Below are 12,426 nucleotides of genomic sequence, written 5' to 3' on the forward strand. Positions count from 1 at the left end.
AGCCTGCTAGGAAGATTTAGCCCTAAAGGAACAGGTATTTGCATCGTTCCTGAATAACCGTACACAGTTGGTTATCCTACAGCTTTGCTGCTCTCATTCCAAGAGATCCCTTGTGGCAACCCCCATGATTCATCCCTCTCTCCTACGCTGTCTAAGGTTTAACCCCCCCTTTGGATTGCACTCATTAAATCCTACAGCTGCTCTGCCATTCCAATTATATACTCAGGTTATCATTTGGTTCGAGCAGTTGTCAGGCTCTGCCTTGCAGTTACAAAATTGCTTGCTAGCTGTCCAAAGCTGAATGTCACTAAATTCACAAGACTCAAATCCTGGTAATAGGCAGAAACCTCGACACGTGTGACAACTGTCATCGGCCCACAGCTTTGGGCTCTTCACAGATGCCATCAACCACGGGAAATTCTCTTGGGGTCTACCTTGATCCCGACTGCTTTATGATGTCCCAAATTAAGACAGTGGTTTCATCATGCTTCTTCCAACTCAAAGTATAGAAAAGGGTGATTCCTTATGTGTCGCAACAACTACATCGGTAAGTCATTGCATCATGTATTCCACCAACGTTAGATTAATCTTCTTTTGTGGGTCTTCAGGAAATCGCTCTGTCCCAGCTGTAGAGAGCTCAGAACTTTGCTGTTTTTGTCTCTGTTAAACTGAGAGAAAGAGAGACAACATTACTCTGCACGTATCAGTCTGGATTGGCTCCCTAAGAAGCAAAAGGTTTTCTTTAGGGCTCTATGCCTTATGTTCAAGATCTTATACAGATTGGGCAGGTATCCATTGAATTCCTGTTTCAGGCCATACAAACCTGTGGAAAGGCCATCAAAGCGTTTAAAGTTTGAGAGAGATCTCTTTCTCCCCTTAGACTTCTGCTATGAAACTCGTTGCCTCTGAATTTAGAAACTCTCTGCCATATCTTGCAATAATATCACTTAAATAGAAGGTTTGGAGAGCCCCTGGGAATAAGTCGCAAGGTTTTTGCTGTGAGTAGTTGTGTCCTGTTCTTGCAGGACTCCTGTCTTTTTGTTGAATTCCTGCATAATATTTCTGTCTCGGGCTCCTTACATTTTAAGCTACGAAGAAGGTAATACTCTATGGTAACACTTGTGTAGCAGAAACAGAACGACAACGGTACACCACTTTTGATTTAGCGTTAATATAAGTGCAAAAAAAGCTGCATTGCTGCAGCATTGGCCAGTCTTCACTCTCTACGATGCGGTATAGCCTTGCTATTAAGACGCAGAGCTGTTCAATACAATAATTTATGTTCTGGAATAAAGCAATGTTTTCAGTCCCATTTGGCATCTGTATTCGTGCAGACGCTTTCAGAAACTGCTCCCATAAGTGATTAAAAAATCATTCATGTCAGCTGTTTTATCAAGTGACTGTATTGGAGAACGGCGGCGCACAATCTGAAGGCTAATTTGTTCCCAAATATTGTTCTTGAAATTGAAGTGTATTTTTAAAATGAAGTGCGATAGATGGATGAACTTTGATTATGCCACGAATAATCGGTAGGTTTCCTTAACCATCTGTACAGGAAACAGGGACTTTGTTCTGTATATATAAACTACAATGAATTCTCATATGTACTTTTTCATGTATTCTCTTATCTCATATTCACCGATGGTGTATAGCCATAGCACAGAACTATAACGAGATGTGTTTTTAGTTTATATTTTAAAGTATGTAATATCAGTTGTGGCTCGCCAGGGTTACAGGGGGTGGGGTAGCCACAGGGGTAGGGAGTGGGGGGGCTACAGGGGGTAAAGAAATGTAAATTAAAAATAAAAAAATAAAAAATAAACTTACCTCCGCGCCGCTCCTCTCTCCCGCGTCGACTCTGCTGCAGGACTCTCCTCTGTGTTCTGACGCATTGCTGGAGTTGCATCAGTTTTATAACACGACTCAAGCAATGTGTCACTTTAGCACCAACAGATGCATCAGAATTTCATCAGCATTCATGAAAATGCGCGACATGGAACTCCGTATTGTAAATACAGCACATCAATGGCGTTGTTAATGCATTTGCAGCAGGCACAAGAAATCTGGCGTGCTGATGAGTAAGATTCTTGTAAATGAGCCCCTGAGTGTATCTGGCAGTAAGAAGATGGAGCTAGGAATTATGTCAAGTTATCCTATGAGTATTTGTAGTGTGTGCATGTCATCTGGGAGGGTATTCTGGTGCCTGGAGAAAAGATTGCTGCCCTGGCTGGTTCTAGTGAAAGAGCCAGGTTTTTTTTTTTTTTTTTTTTATTTGAGAATTGAGCTGGCATCTCTACTGTGCAAAGGGAGGTCGTTCTTGGCCTTACGAGCCAGGTACATCCAGCTCTGACTCTTCAGATGTGGGATACATGGGTGAGGAGTAGGCTGGTGGAGCGAAGATTTCTGGTGGGGGTCGAAAGCTGATGTGGCTGTCTACATAGGTGGGCCCTTGGCTGCACAGCACTTCGTATGTGTGTGTGAGTAGTAAGAAAGAGCAGATTTGTGAATCAGGAGCCAATGGAGGTCTATGAACTGTGAGGATATGTAGATGTGCGGTGGGAGGTTGAGTGTGAGTCTAGCCACTGCATCCTGGATGACCTGGAGTCTCTTGGTGAGTTGTGAAGAGAAACAGCAACTACAATGAAGCCTGAACCCCACATGCCATTACAACGAAGACTTAACCACACATGTGACATTACCACACATGCCATTACCACACATGCCTTTACAACGAATGTGCCTTTACTATGCATGCCCTTACAAGAAATTTAGGGTTTAGGGTGGTTATGGGATTTTGGGTGGCAAGGGTAATTTTACAACTTACGGTGGGTATGGGTTTTTTGGTGGTCAGGGTAATTTTGGGGTTTAGGGTCAGTATAGGTTTATGGGTGGCAAGGGACTTTTTAGGGTTTAGGGTGGATATGGGTTTTTTGGTGGAAATTTGTTTTTTTAAGGTTTAAGGTGGGTATGGGTTTTTGGGTGGTAATGTTTTTTTAGGGTTTAGGGTGGGTATGAGTTTTTGGATGGCTAAGAGTTTTTAGGGGTTAGGGCGGGTATGTGTTTTTGGGTGGTAAGTTGTTTTTATGGTTTAGGGTGGTTATGGGTTTTGTGTTGTTAAGGTGTTTTTAGGGTTTAGGGTGGGCATGGGTTTCTGGGTGTTACGGTATTATCAGGGTGTAGGCTGTGTATGGGTTTTTGGGTGGTAAGGGTTTTTTAGGGTTTAGGGGAGGCATGGGTTTATGGATGGTAAGGGATTTTTAGGGTTTAGGATGGGTATGGGTTTTTGGGTGGAAGGGATTTAGGGTTTAGGGTGGGTATGGGTTTTCGGGTGGCAAGAGTCATTTTAGGGTTTAGGGTGGGTTTGGGTTTTTGGGTGGCAAGTGTCATTTTAAAGTTTACTGTGTTTTTTTTTAGGGTTTTTGAGGTGGGTATTGATTTTTGGGTGGTAAGGGATTTTTAGGAATTAGGGTGATTTATATATATATATATTTATATATATAAAACACACATATGCATATATGTATCTGTGTGTGTGTGTATATATATATATATATATATATATATATATATATATATATATATATATATATATATATATATATATATAAATGTAAACAAATTCCTTCTCTTCACAAGGAAAGAACCGCACTCCAAAGGTGTAGAATTTCCAAAAGCTTTAATGCTGAGCTTTTCAAATCGTACGCACACAAAAGCAAACAAAGACACCCGACAAGTTTCGGTCAGCACGACCTTGATCACAGGTGTTACCGTTCGTGGCCCTTTTCAGTGGTAGTGATACACGAGGTGGAAGATGGAAAATGAAACACAGAGGCTAGGGTGTGCCAAAAGGTTGTGATTTCTGAAGAATATTAGATTGCAAAGTCTAAGGTAGCGAAAGAGGATGCAGAGATAGTTGTTCTAGGAGAATCTTTTAAAAGGTGTGCCAGATGCAAACAAGGAAAATGCACCATATTAGCATGATTGCGCCGACCCCAGGGCAGCCGCGAACTCGCATTGCTCTGGGGGCAGCACATTCATGTGAAAAACAGAGCTGCTTTGAAGCAGCCGCTCTTTGTTTCACTGTGCCTGTACACTTTTATGGGGGAACAGAGATCTCCTTGCAGGCGTTTTCAGTGAGTGACTGCACCCGCCTGCACAGGATGTCTGGGGGGTCCAGGAGACCTCCGGCCTCCCTTCAGAGGGCTAATATCAGGGGCTCACTGACAGAGCACCTCCTGACAGATTCTTTGCTACTGCACCCCGCACGGATGCAGAAGCAAAGGGATTCCATCATTTGCATGGGGCTACACCCCCATGCAAATGAGGGAACACTCTATGGTGATAGCACTGGTTCTATATGTGTGCCAGTGCTATCTGTATTACAGATAGGGCCGTACAAGCATCTGCGGCCCCTTCTATTTTACCAAAGAGCTCCACGGCGCGCAAAGCAGGCTCACATGCCCGTTGCACACCCAGGGCACTTCTTTAATATGGACCCTGGAGGCTGGTAGAGGGTCATAATGCACACCTTGAAAGCAGCAATGATTGTTAATAGATTGTTTTTTAAAGAGAAAAGTTTTTAAGGACTGGGGCAGTCTTGGCTAATCTGTTTAAGAGAATGGCAACTCCCCTACCTTTGCATTGTTTCATAGGGTTGTGGGAGAAGGTGGCATACTCAGTTAGGAGAGTAGCAGAAGTAGTACTGGTGTTGTGCTCTAGCTGGGTGTTAGTGAAGGCAGTGATAAATAGAGGGTTGAATCTAAATATTTCATTTTGTAGGAGGTCTTGTTCCAGATTGACCTAGCTTTCCAAAGGGAAGCTTTGACAGGATATGTGGCCAGATAAACCTGTGTGAGCTCAGATTTTTGCTTGATATTTAGTCTAGGAGTATAGTTAAGACATGGCAATATCCGACACAGAGAACATTGGGGTACAAGTGAAAACATAATATACTTAGATTTAGGGCCTGATTTAGATATTTGTGGATGAATTACTCCATCACAAAGGTGACGGTTATCCCGTTTGCCGAAATCTAAATCCCATAGGGTATAATGGGTTTTGGATTTCGGCGGATAGGGTATCCGCCACCATTGTGATGGCGTAACTCGTCCACTGAATTCTAAATCTGGCCCTTAGTGGGGATATTAGCGTAAAAGTTCAAGAACTCTAAATAGATGAACTCAGTAGGCAACTGTAAACATTTTCTAAATGCCCTTCATTTGGACATTTTACTAATGTTGTAAATTGTATTTGGCAACATTGTAACTGTAGTAACAACAGATATAAATTGCACCGTGTGTGTGATTCTAGTAAAAGCATGCATCGATTAGACTTTAGGAAAGAGCAATAAACTTACATTAAAGTTTCTCAATTAGTGAAGAATCTCAATTTCAAGGATGCGCATTAAGCAGAATGAGTACCCCAAGGTAATGGTGTAAGGCAAATGAAGGCCCCCCCTGCAGAATATGACGAGGTGGTCCTCAGTCTTCCATTTCTCACAGACATACATTTGCCATGGGCTAAACGGAGGCCCCTGAAGAGTTAGGGGGCCCAATTCGGGGTGGTGACTGTCCAGCGTCGAAGGGGCTGCTGAGTCCTATGCTACACCCCTGCCCAAGGGACATTGGATATATACACTGGGTGGTGTTCATACTTGTAGTTTTCTCGAACGGCCAGCTTATGCTTACTCTCAAACATTCTGGTCTGCAGTCAAACATAAATTTAGGAAGTAAGTTTAAAAGGGACCCTTACTCAATTGTGTTTTTGTCGACTTTCCCTGTAATGTTGATGCCGTAGAAATGCTGCATAGCAGCTATAGCTGATTGCATGGTCTCTGCAGTGCGTAGCACGGACATCCGGGGATTAGTTGGTGGAAGGTAGCCGTATTTCTGTAACCATACCTGCAAAACAAGAACAATTCATATGAAAGTCGTACATCTGACGTTTGGGTTCCTTATTTGAACAAGGTTCAATAATAGTTTAGGTAATAATTATTTTGCATCCATTACTTTAAAACATAAATTTCTTGATAAGATACCAAAGTTTTGTGCATCTTTGTTCATTCCATGAAAATACTTATCTTGGGTATTGAAGAAAACTGTGCAAGGAAAACCCAGCGAGTTAATTTTACTAAGCTCCCAATATAGGTGTTGAGTCGGGTAAAGTCAATAGGTCTGGTGTTAACTGTCTAGAATCTAGAACATTTCCGCTCCAGTGGTTAAGTGTTTATTACTTAATAGATAGGTACACAGGATTTATGGTTTGAAACATGAGACAGGCTATCACACCAGGCAAGTGTTACTTGTATAGTAAAAGCATGAAATAAGCATTCAAACATGCTAAAACAATAAAAATAAAATCTAAACTTTAAACTGCTTGGCAATAAAATACAGTACAATGCACAATTACACGATTACTATAAGAACCAACAAACTTGCAAAATAACTGAATCTCCAAGTTTGCCACTACAGATAAAGAACAGAACAAGTCGGCTACTGCTGAAGCATTCGCACACAATCAAAACCCGGACTGCCATGCACAAGCAAAATGCCATCACTCAAAACAATTGACAATGTGATTGTCAAATTACATTACTTTCCTGTGGGTTTATCCAAGAAAAGACGGACACTCCAAATAAAGCCAATAACTAAAGAGAGGTGACCTATTGTATGTATACTTTCCTGTGCAGTGACACAACATATCATCGACACTTTGACAATCTAATGCCTATGACAGTCAAGGCAATGGATCTTTTCTATTTGTAAAATTACTATTAAAATCATGCATTGCTTAGAGTACATTAGCCTCCTAAAGCAACTAAAGCTGCCTTCAGGCCAGACTTAAAATGGGAACGCATAATGAGTTAGGAGGAAAGAAGAACAGATGGAATAGAAAGCAGTGTAGGGGTGTGAGTTCACTTTGCTAACTCTAGCCAATGCTTGGGTGCAGCTTGAGGTTACAGGTTGCCAGGCGTCTCCAACTTTTTCTGCTATGAGAGCAACTTATGACCAATATAAATCATCCTGAGCTACTCATATCATTAGTGGTCTGTGTTGTGACAAAGAACACATCAGACAATATTTAGTTAGTCGCCACCCTATGGAAAATCACCTGAGTTATCACCACTGCATCAGTCAGGTTTGCCAAAGAGTTATGTAAAAAAAGGCTTTGTCAAAGTGGAATGCCTTTACATAGGTAATAGATGATTGCCATAGCATACATGCCCCTGGCACCCGGGTAATATTAGTAGTAAAGCTCCACAACACCTTATGGTTTATCACTAGCTGATCAGCTTTACATATTTTGGGAATTCAACCATCAGCTTGCTAGTTCTGAAAATACACAAATGTTCATTTTGAATACACATTGTTCAATGTTGAGCCAAGCAGAAGCTTCTAACTTAGTAAGCTGGACTGGACACAGAAGAGCTACTTCTAGGTATCTAGAAGCTACCAGTAGCTCACAAGCTACATGTTGGAGAAGCTCTTTACATATCTTCCTGCTGTGCACTCAGTAAATCTTGTGCTCTGCCACTCATCCCGGCCACCATCTGTCCATTTCCTGCACTAGCAGTCATTCTGCTTTAGAAAAGAAGGTACTTGGCATCCTAACAGTCTCCCACACCACCCTCAGAGCCACCTTCAATGCTATCTTAAATATTAGGAAAAAAATTATATCTGGCTGCCAGACGCACACCACAGCACCCACTGCATTTACACGCCCTCCTGCCCGAAGTGAAAAAATAACACCTGGCCTCCTTCCACCCAGGGTCTCTGCCTTTACCTTTCCTCCTCAAATCCAAGTTCAAAAGGATTGGTGTACTACCACACACGCCCCTCTTCAATCCTCTCAACGCTTGCCCAAATGTAAAAAAATAATACTTAGTCCCATGCCACCCACCCTATCACCGTTCTTTATTTACCCTTGCCCTCCTGCCCCAATTGAAAAAAAAATCTGGTGTCCTACCACTCACTCACACCACCGTCTTGTGAATCCTCCCCTACTCACCCAAATATAAAAAAAAGAAATACTTGGCCTCCTGCCACCTTCCCCACCCACCTTTGCTGCTCTGTGCTCCAGCACAGACACTGCACTGACCCACACTGATAGGGAATACGGCAGTTGAGCATGTCCCCCGAATGACGTCAGAGTGGGGGGAATAACAGTAAATAATCAGATTTCAATCCGGTTGTTCACGCTAATAGCTTCAAATGGAAGCCACACTTAGCGGAGGGAACTCTACAAGTAAATTTAAATTAAAATGTTTTCTCCAAGTGGAAGTGGAGCATTGTTGTACATGTGCATGTGCTTTTTATCACGTGACGGTCGGTATCATCATTTTACAGATCCTAAAACTATTGTATGGCTGTGTATGCTGAATGCCATAGCTAATTTTGTTAATAATAACATTTCCTTTCGGAAGGCAGTATTCTCTCTGCCGAGAATGTATTCGTAGACTCCCACCCACTCATTGCTGAAACACGCGCCAAACTAAGGGATATAGAATTACTCCACAGTAGATTTTAGCTGCTTTGAAATTTATCATTGATATGGCTGCTTTCATTAATTTCCAGCAACAGCTTTCCAAATCATTCTATTTATACAATCTAGTGCACGGCAGATGTTGAAATAATAAAAAAATGCTTACTTGCATTCCCTAATGTGTTCTTCACGGGCAGAGTAAAAATATTTATTTATTTTGCTTTACTTCACTCATTAAAAGACGCCAAAGTACCTTCATGTCTCTCCGTCATTGCTTAAGTGCTTGTTGTACAAGAGCGGTATCAGTGTACTTTATAGAAGGACTATCAGTTACACAATGACGTACATTCATGAAGTTGCAATCGAAGAGCTTTTAAAAAAACAGACACAACTGAATCTGTTACATTATTTGGATTTTCTAGATAATGCACTACTTACATCGGATCACAGGGTTGGAAGGTCTTTTCCAACTTACCTTAGACTCTCATCTGCAAAACCTAGAACTACCAGCTTGCTGGAGGAGAGTTCACTGCTTATTTTAGCTCTGGCATACTGTCCTGAAATTCTGCTTGGGAGGTACACAAAGGGATATTTGTTTCTCATTTAATTTACCCTCCATTTTGTATGGCTTCCTGCTTATACCGTCTTCTTCAGTGTCCTAATCACATATTTTGATGTACAACATAGAGGAAGGACCCAGGACTATGGAGTGGCTCACATGGACGTCAATTCACCAAAATGCCAGGGGTAGCAGAAGTGGCATCACATGCCCTTTGACCTTTACTTTCACATACACACATGCTCACACATGCACTCAAATTCAGACATACACATATTCTCTTTTACATAAACCCACTCACACGCACCTAATGTACATTTAAAATCATTTTTTACTTACCTCAGCTGCCCGGGAAGGTCATATTCCAGCTAATTTTACTCAATTTTTGTACACAAATAATGAACTGTCTAATAGTATTCAAAATGACATGAAACAAGAAAAGTGGAGGCCAATGGATGTCTGCCTCTGTGCTCCAGCCACTGATTTTTCCACCTTTGAGGCCAGGGTTCAGGAAGGGTCGCTCCTAAATGAGGTCCATGGTGACTCATCAAGATCATCCTTAGAGCTTTTACAGCAGTCTGCACTCAATTGTTTGTACAGACAAGCTATCTTTTTAACTTCAGAATGCAAAGATGAATTTCTTAGCCAAACTCTGTCCTGTGAAATATTGACTCGTGACTTAGTAGATGCCGCAGGACACATCTGAATGGTATATGTGTAAGATATGTACACATGTATTGTCGCTTCATCCTTTGCTTAACACAAGCATACCAAAGAACAATGTAAAAGTTGATCTAATAACAATGTGTATTTAATATTATGAACATTTGTGCAATAAAATGAAAACACTGCATTTGACAGAACTGCATTTTTCTGTGCTTGACCAAACGAGGCCTGAATTAGGCCTAAGATGCATTTTGGATTTCAATACAGCCATCGTGTGCGTTTTCATTTCTCTATTCACTGCACATAACTAAAAGGTGCACTATGTATAACTCTGTATGGACATGCTGTTCTCAAAGAACTACGGAGGAAGCCCTTTTGCAACATTCACGGTTCTTCCTGCCAGTAATACTGAAAGCTATTCATTTATGTGACCTAATCTTTGGTGTTCCTAGATTTGTACATCCACTTCTGAGGACACATTAATATTCAGTTACGGGAGTTAGAGGATAGTGCTAGTATGGTAGCATTAGGTGACATTGTCTAATTCTGTATTGCGATTCATTTAGTTTAGCTCACATTATCCTGACTGTGCGATTCCCATTGATTTCTATAGTGAATTTTCCGAGAAAAGATTTTACATCTTGTAGTAGAGCCAGTCTGGTTTACTTCAACTCTAGAGACAGAACCCTTCCTTGCTGGTGCATGCTTTGGGCTTAAAATATTTTTCCCTTGATTTTATGTAATCTTCCAACTGCATTTTATTGAACCGTATGCTGATTCCTTATATTGATTTACAATGCATGTTGATTACCTTTTATTTTTGCCTTTTGTATTGCACCTTAAATGGTTTGATAAACAATAATGTTTTTTTGTGTGGGTGCCATTTAGCAGCACGTTGCCTCAAAGCGGCTTGAGGTTCACACCATCTATGATTCCATTAGGCCTTTTCTCTTGAATATCTGATAAATTAGCATCAGCTGTAGTATCCAGCTAAATTACTGCAAGCACCCCTTTTTGTCTGATATCATACTCTGTGGATGTAATCTACCCTTCAACCACAAACTCTTCTGATCACTTAGGCAAACTATGGCTTGCAACTGATCGAAGAAGGCAGACTGGCTCTGGTCTGAAATCTATTTGGACAGGGCAAGAGCATTGCTAGATCACAAGAGTGGTAGAGGCACACTATAACAAGCTTTTCCAATGCAACGGGTCTCGCGTTTGCTTGACCCAGAGCAATTAGCATTGTAAACTCTTACCAAACTTTTCTTGCCACATAAATTGAAAATGAAAATAAAGCAGTTTTACATAACTAAACTGAAAAGTAAAAGTTTCAAATAAGCGAGCTGACAACCACCATCAGTGCAAAGCAGACACACAAAGGGAAATAAAAGTTCACTCGTAGTTGTACTTAGCCAAGGCGGCGCGGAACTAAACGCCGCTTGGCTGATTCCAACTCCCCTGACCACCAGCTTTTCCATGGCGGTTTCGCCGACATGGAAAGGCTGCCAGTGAGGGTGTGCTGGGGTCCACGGGGGCCCTGCACTGCCCATGGTATGGGCAGTGCAGGGTCCCTTCTGCCCAGCACCCTCGGAATGCGCTCTGTCTGCAAACAGGGCGCATTCCGAGGGCGCTGGTCGGCCTCCTCTGTGCTACAAGGTAGCACTCGGCTCTTTTAAGGGACAGACCGGTGGGAACATTGTAATAGGGCAGGGGGGACGCCACCGCAATGGTGGTGGCATCCTCCCTCAAGTTTGGCGGTCCCTCAGTAGGACCGCCAAACTCATAATGAGGCTGATAGTCTTAATTTATGAGGAACTTAGAGTAACCTGCTTGATATTTAATATTTTTAGGGAAAAAAGAGAACACTCAGCTTTTCTCAATGTCTTTATGGAAGGATCCTCACTTGCCAGGGGTGCGCTGGGCTGAATTAGTTGAACACCTGCAGCTATACAGGTATTGATGTTACATAGGTCAATTCATATGCTACAAATTCTGCCTATGGAGAAAAAACTGTCTGCAAAGAAAAAGTATTTCTCGCAGAGAATATCATTGGCAAGGGTCAATTAAAAGAGATCTTTTCTATTCTGAAGAAAGTTTACAAGGTAAAACTGACCGGAAAAGCCAGAAGCCCTTTGATCTTATCTGGCTCTATCTGTCCAGTAAAGCTTTTTCGATTAAAGCCTTGCAAATCTAAAAGGTCCAGGGACTGAAATCTTCCTGGACAAAGGTAATGTAACATAAGGAACAAAGTAATGTGTCCAGGCGAGAGATGTACACGTCCCTCACTATGACATCCATTAACAGGTTTCTGTGTTATTTAACATAGAATGAATTTCACTAACTGTCCAGAGGACACATATTTATTCCCTAATCTTTTCTAAAATTGTGTTTTGCTGGTGGCTTCCATTGTGAAAATGTCATTTGTTTTTCGAATGGAAATAACGCATCGAACTAACCCATTAACATGGGATATAACAACTAATGAACCGAGATCTCTAGGGGCCATTTATCCATGAATCAAAGGCTTAATGACACTGACTAATGTACCCAATTTAAAAGGTTAGAATGAACTCCGTTTAGAACTTGATTTCTAGTCTCACTCTGTCCAACAAATCCAGAAAAACCACCTGATCCCAATGGCATAATGTAGTATGATGATGCAGTAAACACTTGTATAACTCAGGGTTTTAGTTTGTTTTGAATGCATTTGGATTTCA

The 12,426-nt window shown here is 41.6% G+C and overlaps 1 protein-coding gene across 3 annotated transcripts in view; it reads right to left on the reverse strand.

Annotated features, from left to right (window-relative positions):
- The window catches only part of MMP16 (matrix metallopeptidase 16), a 483,190-nt gene that overhangs the window by 287,435 nt on the left and 183,329 nt on the right, over window positions 1-12,426 (reverse strand). For all 3 annotated transcript variants that reach the window (XM_069220442.1, XM_069220443.1, XM_069220444.1), the window contains exon 2: window positions 5,752-5,900. In XM_069220442.1, coding sequence (XP_069076543.1) covers window positions 5,752-5,900 — 149 coding nt within the window. The remainder of the gene's footprint in view (window positions 1-5,751; window positions 5,901-12,426) is intronic.

This window comes from Pleurodeles waltl, chromosome 2_2 (genome assembly GCF_031143425.1).
Source record: "Pleurodeles waltl isolate 20211129_DDA chromosome 2_2, aPleWal1.hap1.20221129, whole genome shotgun sequence".
NCBI lineage: Eukaryota > Metazoa > Chordata > Amphibia > Caudata > Salamandridae > Pleurodeles > Pleurodeles waltl.